Source organism: Hypomesus transpacificus, unplaced genomic scaffold, assembly GCF_021917145.1.
Source record: "Hypomesus transpacificus isolate Combined female unplaced genomic scaffold, fHypTra1 scaffold_27, whole genome shotgun sequence".
NCBI classification, from domain to species: domain Eukaryota; kingdom Metazoa; phylum Chordata; class Actinopteri; order Osmeriformes; family Osmeridae; genus Hypomesus; species Hypomesus transpacificus.
Genome location: NW_025813796.1, coordinates 2,366,888 through 2,393,444, shown reverse-complemented (window position 1 = coordinate 2,393,444; position 26,557 = coordinate 2,366,888). Strand labels below are relative to the sequence as shown.

The 26,557-nt window shown below is 47.6% G+C and overlaps 2 protein-coding genes across 2 annotated transcripts; one reads left to right on the top strand and one right to left on the bottom strand.

Moving 5' to 3' along the window:
* The first annotated feature begins 174 nt into the window (after nt 1-174).
* On the top strand, nt 175-17,564 carry ogdhb (oxoglutarate dehydrogenase b). Its single transcript, XM_047014780.1, is given in 27 exon segments — nt 175-261; nt 1,884-2,289; nt 3,964-4,152; nt 5,210-5,309; nt 8,500-8,615; nt 8,700-8,854; nt 9,103-9,249; nt 9,524-9,614; nt 9,745-9,924; nt 11,901-12,029; nt 12,162-12,341; nt 12,580-12,732; nt 12,859-12,961; nt 13,266-13,394; nt 13,703-13,853; nt 13,984-14,111; nt 14,206-14,384; nt 14,877-14,948; nt 15,522-15,593; nt 15,595-15,633; nt 15,635-15,652; nt 15,731-15,803; nt 16,080-16,105; nt 16,108-16,250; nt 16,539-16,587; nt 16,589-16,698; nt 16,834-17,564. Coding segments are annotated over 26 exon segments (3,594 nt in total). The 5' UTR covers nt 175-261; nt 1,884-2,055; the 3' UTR covers nt 17,462-17,564.
* pargl (poly (ADP-ribose) glycohydrolase, like) lies at nt 17,505-22,095 on the bottom strand. Its single transcript, XM_047014742.1, is given in 16 exon segments — nt 17,505-18,061; nt 18,306-18,434; nt 18,578-18,608; nt 18,610-18,687; nt 18,894-19,002; nt 19,097-19,176; nt 19,592-19,765; nt 19,913-19,955; nt 20,070-20,175; nt 20,289-20,331; nt 20,333-20,369; nt 20,635-20,795; nt 20,881-20,967; nt 21,085-21,156; nt 21,246-21,338; nt 22,027-22,095. Coding segments are annotated over 16 exon segments (1,422 nt in total). The 3' UTR covers nt 17,505-17,951.
* Nucleotides 22,096-26,557: the final 4,462 nt, after the last annotated feature.

The following is a 26,557-nucleotide window of genomic DNA, read 5'->3' as shown; positions in this document are numbered from 1 at the left end:
ATGGTGACTGTGTATGTGTAAGTCTATTCTGCTTGTGTGTGGTGTGTATGTGTATGTGTGTGTGTGCGTGTGGTTGTGTGTGTACCTCAAATCAGATAAGGACTTGGCCATCTGCATTCATTTCTCATCCAAGGACAAAGTTTCATTTGAACTTCCAACCAGTCAGAGAGCACATAACCTACATCCATTCTCAAGTTTGTTTTAAGAAGACGACCTAAGGAGGACAACTACTACTCTATTATCAATAGCTCACTGAAAAAGGTAGGATGATCAGATTTGAGTTTGTGAAAAAGAAGACACTTTGTCGCGGCGGCAGGGGGGGGGGGGGTGGCTGGTGTATTGCATGCATTTGGCAACGCTGAGAAAGCGGTCGACCAATGACAGTTCTCTCTACGGTCAAAGCTCGCGCATGAAGGAGGGACGTAAGGGAGATAGCCTTTCCAAAACTTGTAAGGGCGTAATAACTAGTTTGTGAAAGACCCAGAGAAACAGGGAATCCCTTCCGGACGCAATTGTAGGTTTCGACAAGAGGACATGTCTGGGTCAAAATAGTAAACGATACTCAGCACGAGTAACACTCACACTAAATTTGGTGCGAGTAACCGTAAAGCATTTCTAAAACATCTGAGATATTTTAATTCCTTACAGTATAACTAAATCGAGCTGTTTTCAAATACAAACAAGTATTTTTACTCTACAAATATTATTTGTACAACAATATAAATAAATGCTCACAAATCCATTCCATTTACACGATGTCTCACATGTGTGGGTCCCAGATCCAGTTACAGATTCTGAAATTTAGTTTGGTGGCTCCGCATAGTTTTACCGCCTCTTTGACGTAGGTTTGACAACATGCATGAATATCAGCACTCGGATGAATCGGACAGTGCCAGAGAGCCAGACACGACCTACAAAGCTGGTTTATCTTCCTAGACTTCTGCCGGGGACGACCGTGCATCTATGTCAGCCTGTGAACAACTGATAAAACTCAAAACAAACTAGGTACAGAGGGTGGGCAAAGTAAGTATGCGCTCTACTTAAAAAATTCCACTTGTTCACTAGTACTGTAGCGTGTTACCAAATAGAATAAGCTAGCACATCTAGCTAGACTAGCTAGGTTTGCTAAGCTAAGTTACTTAGCTCGCTAATTCTTGAATTGATCTGTTTACACTATCCATACCCAATCCATCTTTGCTTGTCTAACTGTAAACGTATCAGCTATATGGATAGAGGATGTAAACGTACAAGTTAAATAGCTAGCTAGATACTTTTTGTGATGGCTCGCCGCACGGTCTGGCAGGTGTACAAATGCTCATGATTCGTTCAGAAGCATAGGACGCGCGCTTTCAAGGTCGTGCTTAAATCATCATCATCCGTTTATACAAAACGTGGGAATATGGTCCAGTGGTTATTGTGTATTGATATCTAGTCCTTAGCTAGATCCAAATACATTTGGCGACGATGAAAGGCTTGCTGTGCTGCAATGCTGTCTGAGCACGTAAAAGAATGTATAGCCTATAATATGTATCCAAAGGGGGACTAACTACCGTTTTTGCTGTCTGACACAGAAGTTGTAGCCGCAATATTCAGGTGTGTGTGTGTGTGTGACAGAGATTGTGAGAAACAAAGACTAAGAGAGAAACAGTTGTAGAAAAACATGTACAAATCCATAGGGAGAAGCAAAGTTACAGTGCCCGCTGCCCTACACTATGTTTAGGATGGACATGACTTATTTGTTGTCATCTGAGGACCCCAGCGACATATGACACAGTTTCCTATGTTATTTCATAAGGTTTAGTGTACAGTGCATCAGGAGTGGACCAGTGGGAGATTAAGTTATACTGTCCAATTGAGTGATCTTAATTTTTTACTCTTAACAGGGTGTCAGGATCTGAAAACCAGCCCAGAGAAAGAAACAGACTATAAGAGAACCAGGCTAGGACGTGGACAGCACACTTCTCGTTGACCAAGGGAGCATACGTATTTTCTGACGTCAGAATTTGTCATCATCTTTCTGGTTACCGTGCGAGGTGCTTCTTCTGATTGGCTATTATGCACCGCTTAAGGACTACGGTCGCAAGGCTACGGCCAACCCCTGCCTGCCAGAGTGCCCAGAGCCTATCACACGTCAAGCCCGTGGCAGTGGGAGGTGCCCTGAGGACTTTTCAGCCAATGAGGCACCTGAATGCGCCGGTGGCTGCTGAGCCGTTTCTAAACGGGACAAGTTCTAACTATGTCGAGGAGATGTACTTTTCTTGGTTAGAGAACCCCAGGAGTGTACACAAGGTAAGTGTGTGTGTTTTGCAAACGTGGTTTGTGCTGGGAGAAAGCAAACACAGGCTGCTCCTGGGATCATATGAACACATGACGCACGGGTCAACACCGTGTAACAGCGCCTGTGCAACGAATCCTACTTAAAGGTCAGGGGGGAAATTGTTTACTTCCGTTCAAAAGGCAGTGTGACAAAAGTTAGACAAATATGCCCTATCCAGTTGGCTTGGTTTCTGTTTGCTAGACGGTGCATATATCCGCGTGCAGAGATGAGGGAAGTGATGCTTGCTCGATAAAGCCCCTCGCCCACCTAAATTGCGGGGATGTCGATTCTAGGGTTGTTTGCCAGTTCACCTGCTGAGGTGAAGACAAACAAAGACACACACATGCACATAACCATCAGCCTTGCATGTCCAACGGGGTCCCCTGCTGCCGTCACTATACGTGTGGCTTTGACCCCCGGTGGCGGTGTGCGGAAACACAAATAATTGTAACATTTTAAGCAGTTCAGATGACCCCCCCCCCCCCACACACACACACACACACACACAAACTCCCAACACCTAAATGATTGTGTCTATTACCAGCTAGCTGTCCTTCAAGGATCATTGCATAAGAGTTTTTTTTTTTGCCTCTTGTTCAATGCCCCCCCCCCCCCCCACACACACACAAACGTTTCAGAGAGACCACTATGTAATGTGACTATGGCCACAGCCCAATGTTGTAGGATGATGCTTGTGTGGATAGAACTCAGTGAAGGATCCATGATGCTTGAGTGCTGGGAGACCCTACCTGGGTCGAACTAAAAGACAAGAGAAGGACAAATAAGCTTTTCTGTATCAAATCTCTCACTCGTTCGTTCCCGATCGGTCCATCTGTGCTTTGTCTCTCTCTCTCTCTCCTTTCTCTCCCCTCTTTCTTTCTCTCTCTCTCTCTCTCTCTCTCTCTCTCTCTCTCTCTCTCTCTCTCTCTCTCTCTCTCTCTCTCTCTCTCTACAACAGACCTTCTGCAGGCATTGTCTGGTGCTTACCAAGCAGCACTACTGTCGACGTGATCAGGTGTTATTGTGCTTGTGCTTGTTGGTGTGTTAGGCACATAATCCTGTAGGTTGACGTTGTGCCTCGTCATTCATACAGTGTACGTATCCTTCAGTAAATATAAGAAGAAAAAAGAACACGTGTTATTGATCCAAGAGGAGAAATTGCAGCCAAGCGGCATTACGGACACGAAGTAGGCCAGCGTCTCTAGTTCCTCCGTGTCGTAATGGTGTAACTAACGGATCCCCCAAAGCCGCTCATTGCCAGTAAGCCAATTAGACTTCTTCTCAGGTTAGAAACTCAAGGTCAGCATTACTCAGTAGTTTGTGCGTGCGTGTCTTGGTTGGCACCAACACGCAGTGCTGCGTGTCTGTGCCCGGTGAACGTGTCAAAGACCAGATTTGGCTCAATGTAGCTCAGGTGGGGTTGTGTGTCAAAAGGATGTGGGATTGTACGTCATAAACACAATTTGTGTGCGTCATACAGCTGTTTGGTTGTTTGTCTTATGTACTTAATCTGATAAAAGAATGACCACGTGTTACACTTTATACCTATGACCTAAGAGCCTTGACCTAGCCAACGTGCCTCTGTGTGCTGTAAACCGGGCTTGGTTGAATTCATTCCTAACCTGTCCTCCTGTGTCCTATTCCAGTCCTGGGATATCTTCTTCCGCAACGCCAATGCTGGGGCTCCGCCGGGCGCAGCCTATCAGAGCCCCCCTCCTCTGGGGGGTCTTGCTCAGGGATTGGCTCATGCCAAGGCTCTTGTTGGGGCGCAACCTAACGTGGAGAAACTTGTGGAGGACCACTTGGCTGTGCAGTCACTCATACGAGCATACCAGGTACACGTGTAAACACCCCGACATCCACTTCTCTGTCCGTCGCGGATGTTGCTAACAGGATATTTATACTAGCTATGCTTGGTAATCAGTGAGCCTGTGATCATTACCTTTTAGTCATAACAAATCAGTAGAAAGAACACACACACACACAATCATACAGTTGTGTATCGACCCTATCAGATTTCAACGGTAAACATGCAGCATCATGTTCTCGTGTCCTCCTAAATGGGGGGATGTTTTGACATGTTAATCATGAACGTGGGATCCACATGACATCAATTGACAGGCCTGCCCTCTGACGTTCGTAGTCCCACAAACAATCTGTAGGGGCTCGTCAGTGTAATTACCCAGATGGTGTAATGGTATGTTTCAATTTACATCAATATCCAGTTCTGTCAGTAAAGAGTAGACACACACACACACAAAGTCTCTGTCACACACACAGTTGTCAGTCACTTCATGAGGGCACATGATCAGGATTGTTCAGGAAGATGCGGTTGGGTAAGCGATGGTCTCATTTCAGCACACACACACACCCACACACACCATGCTGAGATATGTCGCCCTGTGTTTAGGTACGGGGGCACCATATAGCCAAGTTGGACCCCCTGGATATCAGCTGTGTAGACTTTGATGATGCCCCCGTTACAGTGGGCTTCCAGAATGTTGGTGAGAGATGACCTCCGGCCCGCAGCTCCGCTGGCCCGCGCTTGTCTACATTCAATTTCATCTCTCTTTTTTTCCTGTTTTGCCTCTGCCTCCCTTCCAATCTGTTCCTTCTTACCCGTCTTTTGTTTTTGTTGCTGTTTGTCTTTGTGTGTGTTTGTGCTGGGTTTGTCGTATTTTGATTTTGATTTGGCGGTCCTCTTTCCCCCCCCCCTTCCCTATTTGCATGTGCCAACCCTCCCCATCCCCCCTCCCTCCCCCCCAACACCATTCATCGCTAACTGGATACCCTCCAACTCCCCCCCCCCCCCCCCCCCCCCCCCCCCCCCCTCGTGTCCTCTCTATCTGGGGCGGTCCCCCCACCCTCTTCCATGGGATGGCGCGTGCGTAGATCCGGGGTCACCACGTGGCTCAGCTGGACCCTCTGGGCATCATGGCCGCCGACCTGGAGCCCACCCCCTCTGACATCATCACCTCCAACGATAAGCTGGGTGAGGACTGAGAGTGAGGAAGGAAGGTTGACTGACTGGGTTTTTAGGGCATCCACGTCAAAGAGGCTTCCTTACCATCCCAACATCCTTGTCGGCTCTCGCGTGGCTTTCTGAGTCGGTCGGATACTTGACGGGACAGACACGCTTTGTTTCCATGGCAACCTAGTGACGGACAGTTCACCAGACCGTGAAGGTGCTTAAGTGAACAGGGCATTAGCATCTGTCTTTCATCCACAGTCCCTAGTACATGGAACTGCAGTGTTTCCCACACATAGACTAATTTGTGGCGATGCGCCACAGAATCAACACCGGCCGCCACATATTGCGTTTTGTAGCGTCGTTTTTTATAATGCTATTTAAAACACTGCATTTCCTTTCCCTGCTCTCCCTCCGTCTCTCTGTCACTCACGCGTCTCTCTCCCATACACACAATCACACGTCAGCACACGTTAGCAACGACGTAGATCCGCCGTTTTAGTAAGACAGACAGCGATAACAGCGAGCCTCCGCCTTTCATTAGTAGCGTAGCTAAAAGTCTAGGAAAGTCGAGGTTACTTTTCGCTAGGTAGGCATTGAAGAAAGAGTAGGAGAGGAGGGCAGCATCCAACATGCTGCTGTGAGAGAGCCAGCTGAAGCAACAGGTGAGGTGGACAAACAGAAACAGGCAGATAAGAAAGCAGGTCTCAGGGCAAGGGGACTCATGGGAAGGTGTGAATACTTTTGTATTCACATTTAATATAATTTAGTTCTGTGTAATGAATTATTAAAAAAGGAATTATTTTGACCCCCACACACACACACACGGCACGTCAGACACGGCCGACCGACCCCCACAAATTGCTTTCTAATCTGTGGGAAACACTGGAACTGTGTTCTAAATCATCCTCAACGAATGTTGTAGATAAGATAGATGTTTCTTTATGGTTATGACTTGTGGAAGTACAGTCCATAGATTGTCAATGTAAACATTCCCTTGGCCCCTTTATGTGCGTTGCTCTCCACAAACTCTGTACTTGAAAGGGGAGTGTCAGGAGATGCGATAACCTGTTACAGTGTGTGTCGCTGTGCGTTTGGGGCAGAATAAGACCTTTTGCACTGGTTGAGTGGTCAGTGGGGGAGTGACATTAACTTGTGTCACTAAATGAACTACTTTACTAATCTGTGTGTGTGTGTGTGTGTGCATGCGGCAGACATTTCTGTATACAAAGACCGTCTTTATGATCTCACTGCTGAAGGTATGGCTTTGCAATATAGTCCACTTTCTGTTAACCTCTGCTTTAGTACGACCTCCCGCTCAACTAGATGGCGTAGAATGGACACAAAAAGTAGATTTCCGTAGTGTTTACATCCACCAATCAAATTAGCTAAAGTGCTAACCGGTACCACTTGATTTGATATGTAGCCCTTTCCATAGCATAGCCAACTGTTGGTTTAGTAAACTAAATACCAGTCTGCTATGTAGGTCCTTTGGTCTACCTTTAGTAGTGCTGTCTGTGCTGTCCATTGTGCTTGTTCAGTGTTTGCAAATTAATTGAATGTCCATCTTTCTACTGTAACGTAAAGAGACAATGATAGTGATAGGGGACTTTAAAGATGCAGTCAAAACCCTCTGAATCAGCAGACTGTCGCTCGCTGGCAGGCCTGAGGGATTTTCATGGGAGCCCATACAGACATCAGCTTCCCTGCCTGCATCGTGAAGTCTTGACTGCGATGAGATCAGAGAGAGCCCGGCCCGCATGGCTGGATGCCTTTCAGCCATGCGAGCCTTGAGTTACTTAAGTTTGCTCAAGGCTAGCCAGGTTGGCAACACAAGTAGGGCACCTTCATGGATGACAGTACCTCTCTTACTGTACTGAGTACAATTTTGAATGCAGGTGTGTGTGTCTGAGATACAAGGACGTCAAAGCAGCAGAGCTTTGATAGAAACGATCAGTTCAGTGACGATTGAAGCCTTCACCCTCGAAGCACTTGGTCACACACACACACACACAGGTTGGGGTTTGCCCAGTGCCAGGGTGTGTATGACATTTCCCCAGTAGGCTACATGCACATGTGTCTTGCCCTAAGGTGTCTCTGGTTCAGATGTATGTGGATGAAAGATTGCACACTCACTGAAGGCTGTGTGTGTCTGTCAGGTCGGTGGGCGTGGGAACGTGTCTGTTTGTCGATGAGCACGTGTTGCATATGCTTCACTGCACCTTATCTGTATTTTCAAGAACATTCAGTCCCGTGGTTAAAACACACATATGGAACCACATGGGCTATAAGCGGACACTCAACTGGGAAGTGAAAAGCTGTTGATCTCACCCAGAGAGAGAACAGAGATTGGAATATATCCTGGTTTGGATCGTTCCGACAGACACGTTTTGCTCATGCATTAGTTTAAAAATGAAAGTCTAGGTGTTCTTTACGCATACCTACCCAAACCCTTTCCCCCCAAAAAATGTACTCTGGTATAGGATTGTTGTGCTTCTCTTCTGTTTCACTTCTTGTTGAACTTTTATGTCTCTCTGCTTCATACTAACCAATCTATACCTTGTTTCTGCTTTTAGTGTTGTGTTTTTGATTTTTAATCAGTGTGTTGCTTCAGATCTGACAACAGTTTTGATCTGTCAGTAGTAGAGCCCGACCGATAAAGGATTTTTAAGGCCGACACATATTTGGTGATTTAAAAATCTGATATTCAGATATATCGGCCGATATATATGAAAAAACAAATTAAATCCAGAAACGCGTAACAAAACATGAACAGATTTCCTTAACACTCTGCCCAACTCTGGCTGGATCAGCTGGTAGTAGGGTTTGTGGCGTTCTACACACGAGTGTTGCCAACAGGGACGTTGTAGAGTGCCCTCTGGTGGACAAACTATGCAAGCCAACACGCATAACATGGTTGAAGGTTGGTTTTGTTTGGTTGTTTTGTCCGTTTTTTTATTTGCAAATGTTTTATTCATTTATCGTCCATTATAAATGCCGATACCGATAGTTTGGAAAATGCCTAATATCGGCCGATAATATCGGCCGGCCGATGAATCGGTCGGGCTCTATTCAGTAGTGACAGTAGAAGTGCAGCTCTCACTCCTGTACTCTTGCTCGTCTGCCGTACCTAGTATACATTTACCTAGCTGAACCTCCTCCCCGACCCCGCAACTCCCTCTCTCACCCCATTCTGTCTCCATGGCAACGGCAGGCTTCTACGGCCTGGACGAGTCCGACCTGGACCAGGTGTTTCGGCTCCCCACCACCACGTTCATCGGGGGCAGCGAGAGTGCTCTGCCTCTCCGAGAGATCATTCGGCGCCTTGAGGTAAAAATAGGCCGCCTCCCTCTCTCCCGACCCAACGGACATGCGGTCGCACACTCACCTTCACCTTCTCCTCCTCTGCCGTAGATGGCATACTGCCAGCACATCGGGGTGGAGTTCATGTTCATTAACAACTTGGACCAGTGCCAGTGGATCAGACAGAAGTTTGAGAGGCCCGGAGTCATGCGTTTCACCCTGGAGGAGAAGAGGACTCTGCTGGCTCGGATGGTTCGCTCCACCAGGTCCGTTCTGCCCCCCTAAGGACCGCCTCATGTTCTCAACGTCTGGCCCCTTCTCTGCCTGACTAGATGTTCAACCAACCGTAGTGAGGCCCTGTTCAGTTTCTCAATAAACTGAACTTTACTTGACCTATTTTGGGGATTGGGGGAGTCGGGAGAAATCCCTGATGTGAACCTAGCTGGATTGGTGGCTTGCGTATGGTGTTGAACTACACCACGCCGGTTAACTTCCTGTTGCTTTCCCGCGCTAGGTTCGAGGAATTCCTCCAGAGGAAGTGGTCATCGGAGAAGCGCTTTGGCCTGGAGGGCTGCGAGTCGCTCATCCCCGCACTGAAGACCATCATCGACAAGTCGAGCGCAAGCGGGGTGGAGAGCGTCATCATGGGCATGCCCCACAGGTACTGCGGCGCCATGATGGGGCGTGCTACGGACATGCCGACAACCCCCCCCCCCCCCCCCCCCCGAGATAGTCTGGATGAAGAAAAATGAAACGAGCTAGCTTTTAAGAGAACACTTTAAGGAAAACAATTGAAAGAAGGTTGTGCTTTCTCTGCTGCAACTTTTAATGGGCCACAACATTTGTGGTAGCCTATTAAAAGTCGTCCTCATTGCCCTACATATGAAAACGATACGCTCTGTGTGTACTTAATCGTCTCCTCTCTCTCTCTCAAGGGGGAGGTTGAACGTGTTGGCTAACGTGATCCGCAAGGAGCTGGAGCAGATCTTTTGTCAGTTCGACTCCAAGCTGGAGGCAGCCGACGAGGTCTGAACCACTGACAAGTCACTTATATAGACAGCGTCAAACTCTTCAAGTCCTACTCCCCGTTCCACAAAATACAATCCGAAATACTCTCATATTCTCTCTCTCGCCCTTTTGTCTCCCTCTCTCCCAGGGCTCCGGAGACGTCAAGTACCATCTGGGGACGTTCCACCACCGGCTCAACAGGGTCACGGACAGGAACATCACGCTGTCGCTCATGGCTAACCCCTCCCACCTGGAGGCGGTGGACCCAGTCGTGCAGGGCAAGACCAAGGCAGAGCAGTTCTACTGTGGAGACACAGAGGGGAAGAGGGTAACACATACACACAGACTCTCCCTCTCGCTCTCTCTCTCTCTGTCTCTCTCTCTCTCTCTCACACACACACACCTTGGCAAGACCAAGGCAGAGCAGTTCTACTGTGGAGACACAGAGGGGAAGAGGGTAACACGTACACACAGACTCTCCCTCTCGCTCTCTGTCTCTCTGTCTCTCTCTCTCACACACACACACACACACCTTGGCAAGACCAAGGCAGAGCAGTTCTACTGTGGAGACACAGAGGGGAAGAGGGTAACACATACACACAGACTGTCCCTCTCGCTCTCTGTCTCTCTCGCTCTCTCTCTCTCTCTCTCTCTCTCTCTCTCTCTCTCTCTCTCTCTCTCTCTCTCTCTCTCTCTCTCTCTCTCTCTCTCTCTCTCACACACACACACACACACCTTGGCAAGACCAAGGCAGAGCAGTTCTACTGTGGAGACACAGAGGGGAAGAGGGTAACACATACACACAGACTCTCCCTCTCGCTCTCTGTCTCTCGCTCTCTCTCTCTCTCTCTCTCTCTCTCTCTCTCTCTCTCTCTCACACACACACACACACACACCTTGGCAAGACCAAGGCAGAGCAGTTCTACTGTGGAGACACAGAGGGGAAGAGGGTAACACATACACACAGACTCTCCCTCTCGCTCTCTGTCTCTCTGTCTCTGTCTCTCGCTCTCTCTCTCACACACACACACACACACCTTGGCAAGACCAAGGCAGAGCAGTTCTACTGTGGAGACACAGAGGGGAAGAGGGTAACACATACACACAGACTCTCCCTCTCCCTCTCGCTCTCTGTCTCTCTCGCTCTCTCTCTCTCTCTCTCTCTCTCTCTCTCTCTCTCTCTCTCTCTCTCTCTCTCTCTCTCTCTCTCTCTCTCTCACACACACACACACACACCTTGGCAAGACCAAGGCAGAGCAGTTCTACTGTGGAGACACAGAGGGGAAGAGGGTAACACATACACACAGACTCTCTCTCTCGCTCTCTGTCTCTCTGTCTCTCGCTCTCTCTCTCTCTCTCTCTCTCTCTCTCTCTCTCTCTCTCTCTCTCACACACACACACACACACACCTTGGCAAGACCAAGGCAGAGCAGTTCTACTGTGGAGACACAGAGGGGAAGAGGGTAACACATACACACAGACTCTCCCTCTCCCTCTCGCTCTCTGTTTCTCTCTCTCTGTCTCTCGCTCTCTCTCCTCTCTCTCTCTCTCTCTCTCTCTCTCTCTCTCTCTCTCTCTCTCTCTCACACACACACACACCTTGGCAAGACCAAGGCAGAGCAGTTCTACTGTGGAGACACAGAGGGGAAGAGGGTAACACATACACACAGACTCTCCCTCTCGCTCTCTGTCTCTCTCTCTCTCACACACACACACACACACACACACACCTTGGCAAGACCAAGGCAGAGCAGTTCTACTGTGGAGACACAGAGGGGAAGAGGGTAACACATACACACAGACTCTCCCTCTCGCTCTTTGTCTCTCTGTCTCTCTCTCTCTCTCTCTCTCTCTCTCTCTCTCTCTCTCACACACACACCTTGGCAAGACCAAGGCAGAACAGTTCTACTGTGGAGACACAGAGGGGAAGAGGGTAACACATACACACAGACTCTCCCTCTCGCTCTCTGTCTCTCTGTCTCTCTCTGTCTCTCTCTGTCTCTCTCTCTCTCTCTCTCTCTCTCTCTCTCTCTCTCACACACACACACACACCTTGGCAAGACCAAGGCAGAGCAGTTCTACTGTGGAGACACAGAGGGGAAGAGGGTAACACATACACACAGACTCTCCCTCTCGCTCTCTGTCTCTCTGTCTCTGTCTCTCTCTCTCTCTCTCTCTCTCTCTCTCTCTCTCTCTCTCTCTCTCTCTCTCTCTCTCTCTCTCTCTCTTTGTCTCTCACCCACACAAATTGAGTTTGCATTGCAAAATGTTCTAACCAAACTCTTTCTATCTGGATCTTAAAAGGTGATGGCTCTCCTTCTCCATGGCGATGCAGCATTTGCGGGTCAGGGTATCGTCTACGAGACGTTCCACCTGTCCGACCTGCCCTCCTACACCACGCATGGCACAATACATGTTGTGGTTAACAACCAGGTGAACAAACTCACGCTAAGAAACACGCTCTCTCTCTTGGGTAACGCAACTTCGTTTTTTTGTATCACAAAGCTTGATGCCCCACCCCCTACACACACACACATTCAAGCTTTTGTTGTTTCCTCTACGCAGATCGGGTTCACGACAGACCCCCGCATGGCACGCTCGTCTCCGTATCCGACAGACGTGGCCCGGGTGGTCAACGCCCCCATCTTCCACGTGAACGCCGACGACCCCGAGGCCGTCATGTACGTGTGCAACGTGGCGGCCGAGTGGAGGAACACCTTTCACAAAGACGTGGTGGTCGACCTGGTAGGTTGTGGCTCGCGTCGAGACGCCTCATGCAGCTCCACGTTCGACCTCCTGGTGGGAGGGAACCCCCCCACCACGTTCGACCTCCTGGTGGGAGGGAACCCCCCCCACCCACCCCCCCCCCCTCCACCCCCTCCACCCCTCCCTCCCTCTCCCCCCATGAGGGAATTTCAAAACCGTCCCATATGGGTGTGAAATCCTCGTGTCCCTGAGCTCCTCGTGTGTTGTCGCCGCGCAGGTGTGTTACAGGCGCAACGGCCACAACGAGATGGACGAGCCCATGTTCACCCAGCCGCTCATGTACAAGCAGATCAAGAAGCAGAAGGGCGTGCTGCAGAAGTACGCCGAGAAGCTCATCTCTGAGGGCGCCGTCACCAGGCAGGAGTACGAGGTGACTTGGCGTCGCGTCCACTGCGCCGACTAAAGGTTCGAGTCTAGTGCAGCCTCTCCACTCTTATCTCACCCCCCCCACCCCTCCTCTCTGCTCTACCCCATCTGCCCCCATGTCACCGTGTAGGAGGAGATTGCAAAGTACAACAAGATCTGCGAGGAGGCGTACGCTCGCTCCAAAGACGAAAAGATTCTCCACATCAAGCACTGGCTGGACTCTCCCTGGCCAGGTGTGTGGGTGTGTCTGTTTAGGTTTTGTGTGTTTCTCTCTACCTCCGTCGCTCCATCTCTTTCTCACTCTGTGCCACCCCCGTCTACATGTCAGTCTCGATCGCTCTGCATTTCTAAGTCTTGGAAAGTGGTGCATTGGTTGTGTTGTCCATGTACCTGATACACTGCCTTGTCTTGACAAAGAACGTGTGTGTGCGTTGTGTGTGTGTTGTGTGTGTGTTGGGTGTGTGTTGGGTGTGTGTTGGGTGTGTGTGTGTGCGTTGTGTGTGCGTTGTGTGTGTGTTGTGTGTGCGTTGGGTGTAGGTTTCTTCACGTTGGACGGTCAGCCTAAGAGCATGAACAGCCCGTCCACAGGGCTCACTGAAGAGGAGCTCGACCACATCGGAAACATCGCTTCCTCCGTGCCGATGGAGGACTTCACTATACACGGAGGTAGGAGGTCTTCACACACACACACTCACACTCACTCTCACAGAGTAGCTACAGCTCAGAGTTGTCTTTGACTTCGCAGTCACCACAGACAGGTATATCTCAGCATCGCTTGCTATTTAGAGAGATTCAGAGTGAGAGGGAAAGAGAAGGAGAAAAACAGGCCGGGGTCACTGCACTTTGGCTAACAGCTCTTATTTTTAAATGTGTTTTATAACTCCAACCGACTGGCTGTAATGGAGATCACTCCAAAGGTCAAGACGCCGGAATAGATTGTTTCCCTAAAAAAGTCATTTTTGTCATCGTGTCAGGACTGAGTCGTATCCTCAAGGGCCGTGCGACGATGGTCAGCCAGCGTGTGTGTGACTGGGCGCTGGGGGAGTACATGGCCTTTGGATCACTGCTCAAAGAAGGGACACACGTCCGCCTCAGTGGCCAAGACGTGGAGAGAGGCACTTTCAGGTATACACACACACACACACGTTGAAGGAGACTCCAAAACAGATACTACTGACAGATTGACCCCTGACTCTCAAACTCTCTCCTTCCTCGTCACTCTGCTTTCTCCATCTTCCTCTCCCTCCTTTTGTAGCCACCGGCACCACGTTCTCCACGATCAGAACGTCGACAAGAGGATCTGCATCCCGATGAACCACATCTCCGACAACCAGGCCCCCTACACGGTCTGCAACAGCTCTCTGTCAGAATACGGAGTACTGGGTCAGTAGCAGTCACGCACAACACACCCAGACAGACAAACCCATCCATCGCCAACGCACTCTGATGACTCTCTGTCCCTCCAACATGCCTGTAGGTTTCGAGCTGGGCTTTGCGATGGCCAGTCCCAATGCACTGGTTCTGTGGGAAGCTCAGTTTGGGGACTTCCACAACACAGCCCAGTGCATCATTGACCAGTTCATAAGCCCGGGCCAGGCCAAGTGGGTCAGGCAGAATGGTATAGTCCTACTGCTCCCCCACGGGATGGAGGGAATGGTAAGAACCACCCCGACTCCATGACCTCTCCAGTTTTTCCCTCTGTATCTCCCAGTCTCCCTACTTTCTCTCTTTCATATACTGTTAATATAGCCTGACGTTGTCATACTCTACGGGGCGTGTTTCAACCGAACTCGTAAAACAAATGCCTCTTCGCTCAATTGGATAGACCTACAACCAATCAGAGCAACGTAATATGTTGTTTGTTGAAAACGAATTCAACCCAAGCGCTCTTTCGTGATGTTGTTGATTACGTTACTGTTGATCATCTGTCCATCATCGTATAAAGCCCGCCCCTGGCAATTTCATTGGTCCGTCCCGATTCTGGTTTTCTGTAGTTGTCCCCAATACGAGACCCTCCAGACCCAACTTCCCAACCAAATTTTTTTGTGGGCGGGGAGAAGTTGGGCTGGCAGCCAGACTACTGTTAATACAGTCTATGTGTATAATCTCAACCCATGATGCTTCACTAATTCACAATGCTTCACTCAGGGTCCAGAACACTCGTCAGCCCGTCCAGAGAGGTTCCTGCAGATGTGCAACGATGACCCAGATGTCTTCCCTGTGAGTGTGTGTGTGTGTATGTGTGTTCCCTTGTTTAACTACCCTTGTGGGGACCATATGGCACCACAAGTATTGTAATGAATGAAAAACCTTTTCCTGGCACCACAACTTCAAAGGGTTTCAGGGTTAGGGTTAGAAATTACATTACATTTAGAATACACTCTTATCCAGAGAGACTTAGAGAGAGTAAATACAGGGACATTCTCCCTGAGGCAGGTAGGGTGAAGTGCCTTGCCCAAGGACACCACATCATTTTGCACAGCCGGGAATCGAACCAACAACCTTCTGATTAATAGCCCGACTCCCTAACCGCTCAGCCATCTGACCCCCAACATTAAGGGTTTAAGGTTAGGGTTAGGGGTTGGTTGGAGATCACACCATTTTGAATGGGAGTGAATAGTCAGGCCCTACCAAAGAAAATATACCTGTGTGCTCAGGTGGCTGTCATATACCATACCAACCCTTTGCAGACACTTTTGGTTTTTAAACATTTTTCCCTCCCTCTCTCCTGATCCCTTACCCTCTCACCTTCTCCCCTGTCTCTCCCTTTCACGCCCTCTGTTTCTGATGCAGAAACTGTCTGAGGAGGACTTTGCCGTGCGTCAGTTGTATGACTGTAACTGGATTGTGGTTAACTGCTCCAATCCCGGCCAACTACTTCCATGTGCTACGCAGACAGATCCTGCAGCCCCTTCAGGAAGCCTGTAAGTAAACACACACACAACCTCTATCAAACCTCACTGCTCATGACCACCCCATGTTTTTTCTCTTGCCGTGGGTAGCTGATCGTCTTCACCCCCAAGTCGCTGCTCCGCCACCCGGAGGCCAAGTCCAGCTTTGACGAGATGCTGCCAGGTGAGGGGGACGTGGAGGGAGGTGAGGCCCAGGGGGGGAGGGGGGAACGACAGGGAGGGAGGAGAGAGGGAGAGAAAGGGAGAGAGGAGGGCAGAGAGAGAGTTGACAGAGAGAAGACGAGTGGAAGAGTGAGAGTTTTTGACTGCGAAGAAAGGATGAGATCGACGTCAACCAGATATCTAGCACCACAGGTCATGACATGACACACACACACACGTTTATTGAGTGTAATCTCTTGGAAAAACATACACACTGGATACATGTACACACATACAGGTACACACTTTCAGCGAATGATCCCAGAGACTTGGCGTGGGCATCTGCCAGCCCCCCGAGGGGGGTGAAGAGGGTGGTTTTCTGTACCGGCAAGGTGTACTACGAACTGACCCCGCGAGCGCAAAGAACAGGGGCATGGAGGCCACAGTCGCCATCACTCGCGTTGAGCAGGTAAAAGCATGTCAACCAAAACATACATCCTCCAAACTGTACTTGAGACTTTGTCCAAAAAGAAAGTTTGGGAAAAGATGTCCACAACATATCTTAGGAAATGTGTACTCTTGTGTGTCTCAAAACCCTTTTTATGCTTTATTGGCATAAGCAGTATTGTAAATACGGCCAAAGCAAACATACAGGCATGTGTTACCTTGTTGTTTGTTTCTAAACAGAAATTAAAGAATAATAATGATCTATTACTCTCTACTCTATATTACCGTATTTCTCTCTCTCACTCTTCAGCTGTCCACCATTCCCATTTGACCTGGTCAAAGCCGAAACGGACCGCTATCCCCAACGCCGACCTGGTCTGGTGTCAAGAGGAGCACAAGAACCAGGGTTACTACGATTATGTCAAAGCCCCCGCATCCGAACAACCATCAACCGCGCCCTGTCCCGTTTGGTACAAACCCACCACCATGCCTAACGTCAAACTTGGGTCACTGGGGAAAGAAACCATTTCATCTTTACCTGTTTTTCAGCTGTGTCTTGTACACTGACTGTGTGTGCGTGTCTGTGTTTGTGTGTGTGTGTGTAGGTACGCTGGCCGCGACCCTGCGGCCGCTCCAGCCACTGGAAACAAACAGGCCCACCTCCTGGAACTGCAGCGCTTCCTGGACACAGCGTTCAACCCTGGGAGCATTCGCTGGAAAGGAGTGACAGCCAGCATAACCACTAGCACACCGTCTTGTCCCCCCATGACCCGCCCCCCCCCCCCCCCCCCCCCCCCGGCAACCAGGGGGACCTCACAGGACTGCCCCCCACCCCCCACCCCGTGCAATCCACAGCTCGTCATCCTACAATGGCGCACCACACTGGCTGGTTGCCAGTACTCTGGAACTTTGGTTTGGTTCTACCATGGAGGGCACACACGTCCACAGGAAGGTGGACAGAACAGCCATCGGCATGAAGTGGATCGTAGTCTATCCGCCCATCCTCCTCTTCTCCTGCTCTCCACCTTCGTCGACATCCGTCCGTTCTGCCGCCCTGCCATCCTCCTTGCTTTGGTTTGCTCCATCACCCACTCACTTACCTTGCACCCCCCCTCCCCCGTTCCCCCACCCGTGCCAAACATAAACAAGCCGTCGGGAAGTTACTTGAAATATATCCTAAGACTTATTGATATCTCATCCGCTTCAGTGGTAACTTATAGAAAGCGGATATGAAATGATGGTACGCTGCAGGATGAGGTGAAAACATTTATTTATTTTTGTATCATTGTATGTCATTTATACTCTTTGCTCATGAATAAAGACAAGCGTTCCTGTGGCACTGGGTTTTGAATGTCATTTTCAAAAACCAATGAATCTGTTCTGTTAAATCTGTTATCTTATGATTTATCTTACGATTGATCTCATGCGTTTAATATAAAGAATTCAATATTCAAACGAAAATCTTTTAAGTTACGTCAAAATGTATCAAAACATTTTAAAAGAATACGTTTTAATTATCCCAGCAGGTAGACGTTTCAGTTTTGCCCCTAAATGATCATTATTATTTGTATTATTTTACTTCATCGCTCTTTGCAACAGCACAATGTTGTTTGAGATTGCTTGTCTGCAATGGCAGAACAAAACCAGATTAAAAACAAAAACCAGTATTGTGAGCTTCATCTCTAGCGCAGGGGAAGGGCGTGTCACAACAAGGTAGGTTGCCTCACAGCTGACTCTTCTTGTCACTCAAGGTGTTCTTGACAAACTCAAACACATCCACCGGTTTGTGCCGACACACTTCGCAGTAGTTCTGCAGTGTGTCGTACAGCTTCCCTGAAAGATGGACAAGGAACGGCTCTCAGGGACAAGTGTGAGCGCGGAAAACAAACACTGTGAGGTGGTTAACCAATACGGTTTGGGTTATCTATGAAGCACACATAAATAATCCTATCCTTAGATCAATCACAGCTCCATGGTTAGATGGGTCAAACATGCAACTTGAACCTATCTAACCAAGTAACCGCATGTGGCTCACCCACTAGTAATTCCTTATGTGACCAGTAGGTGCATGACTCACCAACTGTAGTTCCTTGGGTGACCAGTAGGTGGTACACATCCGCCAGCTCCCTCGCCATCTCAGAGTCCTTGAAAGTGAAGAAGGCCAGTCCCCTTTCAGTTTCCGCAGCTGCCATCAGCTGGATAAGAGCTAGGACACACACACACACAATAAAAGCTATTCAGGAGAGCGCTTGTCTTCAATCCATCCCATTGGATGGTATTTGTGTGTCTTACAAATTTATACGATGACAGACAGACACATGCCCTTTCAAACACTTAGAGCTTAAATACCTTTGAGTTTGGGGTCTCCGTTAAAGGCTCCCACAACCCCATTTCCCGGTAGCAATATCAGGCACATCGCTTAAAGGGGTCTTTGCATCTCGCTCAAACCCACAATATGCCTAAAATGGGGACATTGTGAAATATAAATCAAACAACCCCAAACTGTTACGCTATCTTCAAAACGAGCCAAAAACCGTGGAAAAGGCCTTTGTGGCTCTCAGCTCTGTAGTGCAGTTCTAGAATTCATGGCAGGTTAAAGTTATCGACACTAACGTGGATGCAGTTGTCACACAATGCTCAGGTTCGTCTTCAGAGTGAAGTCTACCTTGTTGAGTTCACGATTAACTGAACTCATGTTGTACTGTTGAGTCGGGTGTCGGAAGTGTTGCGCATCGATGGCCAGGATCTGCCTGTGTAGCCGTCCCCAACTGTCCCCTGTGGTGGAGGAACCCGATGAGTCTACGGGACAGCTGTGTGTGTGTCTGTGTGTGTGTCTATGTGTTGTGTCTGTGTGTGTGTCTATGTCACCTCTTGGTTTGGTCTTCACAATGGGCCTGTCCACTCAAAGTTGTCACTGTAGCCCCTGTAGCTACTGAACTGTTGCGAGCCTGACAAGAACAAATAACAGAAGGTGGGGGGGGTAAATGTTGACTGTACATACATATTCAAGGTCATTTGGGCGGAGTTTTCATCTTTATTGTGACAGTGACGGTGGAGAGAGACAGTAAATGCAGGGGGAGAAAGAGAAGGGAGGGCGTGCAGGAAATGTCCCGGGCTGGAATCTGAAACCAAGGCCCCTTTACCGAGGCCCAGGCCTAGGTGGCACGCACTCCAGTGGCGTGTTCAGGGAGTGGCCTAGGGTGGCACGGGCCACCCCTGAAATCTGATTGGCCACCCCCAATATATGATTGGCTATATGCCCAGTCAGAGGCGGGCCACCCCTGGTGCCACCCCTATCAAAAATGTCTGGACACGCCCCTGACGCACTCCACCCCGATGAGCCACCCCATGACACACACGTACACACTCAAACGCGGACCCCCGCTGACCTGTGACGATCAGACATTCTTGGTCGGACAGCTTCTCGGTGAACAGGCGGGACACGATCAGCTCTGGGTTCATGAGGAACAGAATCTCCTCCTGCACCAGGCCTGCGCCTAACACACCACCTCCGATCAGGCTACAGGCAAAATCCACCTAGGACGCCACCACTCACGATGTAAACAAACAGTAACTCCGCCGTTCAATGACGCTGTGGCGTACCAGGAAGCGAGCATTCCATGATGCCCCCCCACACACACGCAGCTTTTATGACATAGACAAATGCCATCATATAATTCTCACCTGTAGCATTCCATTGCCTTCAACCTCTATGCTGCCTTCTGAACTGGACATGGAGTCGGTTCAACCTCTTTTCAGAGCTGCCATGGACACATGGACACAAGGGGAGACACATTTAGCATGAATCACTCAAACGGTACACAAAACACCATGTTGAAACCAGAGTCTGTATTGCCCCTTTTTTGTGTTTGTGTGTACCTTCTCCACATGGGTTTCCTCTGTGAGGCATCGCCTCTCGAAGGTTACCAGTCCATAGGGTCTCTTGTCTGCCGTGACAATAACAAGGTTCAGGGGTAAGGGGGAATAACATACTGACACAGAACACGAACTCATGCAACAGTAGAGTACGTGAGAGGAAGGAGAGACCGTGGCGACTTACTGTCATCGGTGACCACTCTGAAGTAATGCAAGATGGCTCGCAAGCTTCTCTCTTTTCCTCTCTAGTCGACTGCCAAACAGACTGTGCGCAGAGGGAAGAGATGAAAAGGGTTCAGAAATGATTGAGAAAAAAACACACTTACATGCCTCTTACACACACTCACACTCTTTTTTACACACACACACACACACACACACACACACCACACACACACAACACACACACACACACACACACACACACACATTGATCTGATCAAATGATCTGATATGATTACCCGATGACATCACTGGCTTACAGTAGGAAGTCATGCATGGGATCTGTGCAGGTAGCCTGATTGTCTGACCTGTTGAAGTTGATGGTGGGGTAGTTGCTGTATTCGGCCTGGGCCTGGGAGGAGTTACGGTGAGGGAAGGTACAGAAGAAAGCATTGGCCAGAAGACAGGCTATCTGACCCTGCGAGAGCGTGAGGGAGGAGGTTTGTCCTTTCTTGAGAAGAGGGATAGCCTGTCAGACACGGACACACGAAGCTTCTGTTAGCCTTTCTGTGGATTGACATGAGATGGCAAAGTTGAGGTAGACGTTTTGTCACCTTCTTCACATAATGAGGCAGTTTGGAGGCCAGCTTTGCAATCTTTGGCAACAATGATGGGTAGTAGTTTTCCATGGGGTTAACACTCTGGGAAGAGGGAGAAGAAAGGCGAATCATTAAGGGCTGGAGTCACTGACGCCAGGGGTACTGCTTTTGAATCAGGTCTAATCAAATCATGTCGTCATTGGTGAAACGGTAGCTGACCTTGACAAATGACTGGAGAACATCAAAGGACCACAGTTCCTTGTACTTTGGATTGAACGTCTTTATGGCTTTCTATGCATGAGAGAAGGAGAGGTCAACCACAAACCACACATCTATTTTGAATCTCACACGGTGCCCCAGCATTCAAAGTGCTATTGTACCTCCACTTCATCAACCGATACGTTGCTGCTCTTGGAAAGGTTCTCCAGTTCTTTACAGATGACGTCCCATCGTCAAGTTTGGGTGGCAACCGCCTAGAAACTGTAACACATCGTAGGAGCATAAATGTGTCTCGGAACAGAATGCGAAAAAGACGGAAAGTGTGCGTAAAAGGGGGGCCGATCTGGGAGCATTAATGAGGCTGTTGGCGGAGACAGAAAGTCATGGACCAGCACAGAGGGTTATATGTTTCTGATTAAATCGTAGATCAGTTCAGACCTTCTTTACACTCATGACGCTTTCTGGCCAACACGGCAGCTTCACAAAGTGGTTGTTCCAAAAATGCCGTCCTTCCTGAGACTTAATAAACATATCTTTGAAAGCATTTACCTAAGAGGGAAAGACAGAAAGGTGTGAGCAATATTTTGGATCCTTTAGCAATCCAATACATTTGTATGTGCTGTGATACCAGTGAAATAAGCCCACACCAGTGTAATTAGTGAAAGGCCTTACGTCAACGACAACATTGTGTGTTTTGCTGAAAGTCAGTGGACTCTGTGGTATATGGTCCCCATGGACCTCTCTTCAGTTCAGAGAGTGAGCAACATGATGACATCATTGATGTTCCTAGCACCACTCTTTGCTGCTTTCTTTCCTCTTCTCTCTCCTTACCTCTCTCCTCCTCTGTCACTTTATGGGAACGTTTCTGGTTGGAGCCATGGGCGGTGTCCATGTCCAAATCTATGAGGTCTTTTTTCCAGGCTCAGAGTTGCTGCCACTCACCACCTGGTTGTGTTCCTTATGATCGTGGTTCAGGATGTCCTTCATCTGGGAACTGTCATTTTTTGCCATCTCTAGGGGAAGTAGAGACATCTATTACCAGGTTTGCATGAATACATCCCATTGAAAAAGTAATCTGATTGACAGTGGACATGGACAGATTAATGCATTACTTCTAAATATGGTGTACAGTATTTGGGAGATTATGAGATGTAATTTAATGAGAGATTTATCAAATCAAACTAGCTGTGCAGACATAACGTTTTGATTGTGTAAGCCTACACCGCGATATAGTTCATTGTAAAAGATGTCAATTATTCTTATGCTTCTGTTTTGAGCAGTAGGCAAAATAGCCTACTGTCTTGTCTTTACTGAGAAAAAATCTAGCATGAATACATTTCTTTCGTACGAGTCGTCATATATCGCTAACATACATTTTTGTGACATGTCCGTGCCCAACTACAATTGGCCTACCATCGAACCACAGGAACAACTACGCTGTGAGTTAAATTTCATATATTGCCTTCGCGCTCATTGCATCGTCTACCCAGCCCAGTGCCATAACTGTCTTGCGACCCACAGTTAGAACCCAACATTACATTGAGTGAAAATAGATTTTCCAGCGGTTTAGTTCATCAACATGTTAACACTTACAAGACGAAACAAAACTAAAAAAAAAAACAGAAAGAAGAGGTAAATAATCTAATCAGAATCGACAAACATTACCGTAACGTGCCTGGATTAATTACTCGTAGTTTACGAATTCGCCGAAAAGTTTAGGGAATTCGATAGCTACGAGTTATTTATGAGAAAACGCGTTGAAAGCCTGCAATGCTTAACACCAGGTAAAATGAAAGTGAAAGTGGTTGTTTATCATCATAAAGTGTGATATTTGTATTCAGTTTAAAATAATGTTGGATGGTATGGACATATTTAATAGATTTGGGTAGGAAGCGAATACAATTAGATAACATTCGTGATCAAACCCCAAGTAAATGCTCATTCGTTATATTTATTTAATCCATAAACCTGGTACTAGTATAGGCTACTTGTTTAGGGTCGGATCAACAGTTCTCTTTATCAGCACAGGATGGCAGTGATGAAACACAAAATATACACGAATTTAATCGCATCCAGCGATAATCTATCCTTGCTCATAGTGGGTTCTACCATAAATATATTTCCCAGGGTAACCCCGGTTAGTTGTCTATGTGTTTCCGGGAAGTTTGTTGGTCTACGACTGAGTTATGTGAAGATTTATAAAAATATATTAAGATGATAAAAATAGTGTTTTGTCCTTAATACAATTTACTACGATATTTTTGACAACGATTTGATTTTTGACAACGATAAAATGTTTTCTTTGGGGGTTAGTTGTTATACACTATAGGCCTATGTCTCAGCCCATTTAGTTGGTCATAGCCACTGCCAATTTCAGAGGTGCCAGTACCTGAAGCGTTTCCAGTTACTGATTCAGGTCACTGTTCTGTCCCTGGCCAAAAATAAGTCACCACAATGGAATGCTCCCTGGAAACAGAAACAGGGATGACTTAAAAAGGCCTGAAAGTCAAGATACCCCCTTTGAGTATAAGTGTTAACGTAGCTGGCTGGCATACCCACTAGAGACAGTGTAGTCAGGGGAAACTGTTCATCAAGTGAAGATCTACACAAACTTCTACCCGCTGGATTCTTCCTTTTCTTTGTCCTTATCCATATACACAAACGCTCTCTAGAGTCTAGACTGTACCCCCCCCCCCCAGCCCAACATCATTACCCGCCGTTCCTCTTTGCTGTACTCAGAGATCTGTTCGAGATTAGGTTGTTGCAGCTGCTGCAACAGCAAGCCTCAACCATGCACATATGCATGCACTCTCTCACATACCCACACACAAACACATGCAGCATAAATCACACCAGGATCAATATAGCAAAAATCTGACCTTGCACATGTGTGTTTATCTATACATTAATATGAGGAGTGGACATTTGTAAATTGTACTTTTCAAATGAAAAATGTTGTAAAATGTTATTACAGGGTAAAATCCATGCAGAACCTTCAACTGTGTGTGTCTGTGTGTGTTTGAGAGACGTGGGGGCCGTGTACGCATTCTGCGGCAGGTCGTGGAGGAGGAGCAGGAGGGAGGGGAAGGGGGCATAGCTATGGATAGAGGCGAGAAAGATGAAGAACAGAGGAGATTCTCAGCACCTGTTTCCAGGGCAACAGAGAACTGAGGAGTGTAGATCGGGACTTTTCATTCTCCACACTGTACTGCCCTCCAGCAAGATACTGCAGACACCTCCTCTAACTGACTCTCATACGCACGCACGCACGCACACGCGCATACAAACACACACACACAAACACAGTCTCTCGAGCGGCAAAATTCCATATTGCTTGACTCAAGTGCAAAGATGTTCTGACGGGTTTGTTTTTTCAATATTAAAAAACATTTGTTTTGTCATTCACAAAAGGTGCAATCCTTTATCAAATTGAATGGCACGTTACATTATCCAAACGCATATAATTCCGTCTTCAACCAGATTTGATGAACGATCATTTACCGTTTACGTCACTGTCTGAGGCAGATGGTGACATCTCTCGATGACTCCCTCTCTGGATGCTCAGCTACTCTAGTCTGCGAGCCTGTGAAGAGAGAAGTCTGGGCGTCTATGAGAGAGGACATGAAAAATGCTTTTCTCCCATCGGAGACTCGCGGCCCCGTGATCTCAATGAATATGTTAGCAAGCCATTGTGCAATAGTCAGTTAGGGAGCTATGCTACCAAGACCACCAAGCTTTGCTAGGATACGGCCTCTCAGTCTGACTTTCCAACATTCAAGAGGTCCAAACCTCCACCGGAGGTCCAAAACAATGATAGCACCCTTGCTCTGCGTGGACTCTTGGGGCACGTGTCGGCACTAAACCAAGGGTAGCCGTTTGCGTTTGAGGACATGGATGTTACGATCAGATCATTTGACTTGCTTTATGGAGAAAAATCCAAAACGGCGAGTATCCAGATTGTGTTGATTTCACACCTCCTTCAACGATCTTGGGATAGCCAGCTCCGTAGCTCGAGACATTAGCATTAAGAGAACACGGATTCTGACAATTCACTCAACCACGTCAGGCAGTTTGAGTCAAAGGGTAAGTAATGTAGGCAATGCAAGATGGAAAGCTAGATATGCTAATGACTAGCATACTTGACTAGTTGTTTGCCAGCTGTCACCTAACTACCAAGCTATAAATCTATTCCACTAATGTCAACCCGATAAGTGTCTTTTTAGCTACGTTAGCTTAATGCCCATTCACCACCAGAAACATTGCGTGCAAGCTAACGTTAGTGCTAGCATTGTAGTAAAGCAGAATGTTTATCAGTATTGCTTATAGCTTTTGACATCTATTGCTTGAAAGGAACATAATAGTTTGGTACGTATACGTGCAAATATGGACTACCCATGAATTTCGGAATGAAAATATGACGATGCTTATAATTCTGGCTATAGTCAGGAGCAAGTGGTCCTAGTAAACAAACCATGTCGGTAACCTCTGCACCCCCATATAAAAGATTTAGCTACAAGGTTAGGTGAAACAAAATGTCTTCCATTGTTACATTATCAGCATGCTCTGAAGTGGGGTTATGCTTCTGAACTTCGTTGGAATTCCTGTAACTATTATATGTGAGAATAAATGTCGCGCGCACTACACAATACATTTATCCAAAGTGTGTACCCTAGGCAAGCAGGCATTGTATCATATGCGACTTGTTACCCATTATGTTGCCCTTTCTACTTGCACAGCAAATAAAGTGAACTACCAGTATTGGTCAAACAACCACTATAGGCTACTCTTTCCTCGTCATGCAAACTTTATCGAGTTGGAAATTCCCACCGAGGCTGACATGGTATCTTCACGTTGTGTGTGAAATATGGGTGGAAATAGAGTTTGTAATGTTTATGCAATGTCTCGTATAGATTTTAACAAGCATGTTTCCCACCTAAGGCCTATTTGTCAACTGTGAGTCTTTTATGATATTGTCAATTACAATGTTCTGTCTGTCATTGGTTAAAGTGGCACTTACAGCTGCTCTTTTTTCTTTGACAGTTAAATGATTAGTCTACTGATGGCTATGGTCTCAAATAAGACAGTTACATTTCACTCCTAGTATAACATTTGTTTTGAATCGATAGGTTTGTTGTAATCAGGTCCTTTCCAGGAGTTCCGTTTCTATCCAGGCTGACAGTGTATGTTTGTTTCTAATGAGCTGGTGACCCCACCATCTGACCTGAGAAGGCAGTGTAGATTGAGAACTCTTCTCCACTAAAAAGTACCCCCTGGTGTCAGGTGGGAGTACATTATTGATTGGAGTTGAAATGGGGAACACCACAATTCTGTATCCTTACCAAGGCCGTAGCCATGGAGTCAAAATTGGGGGGGGGACAAATATTTTTTTTAAATGATAATTTCGGACTGCGTGCGTGGCTGCCTGTCGTAGCGTACCACATTATATTTCTATATCAAAATATTGGGGGGACAA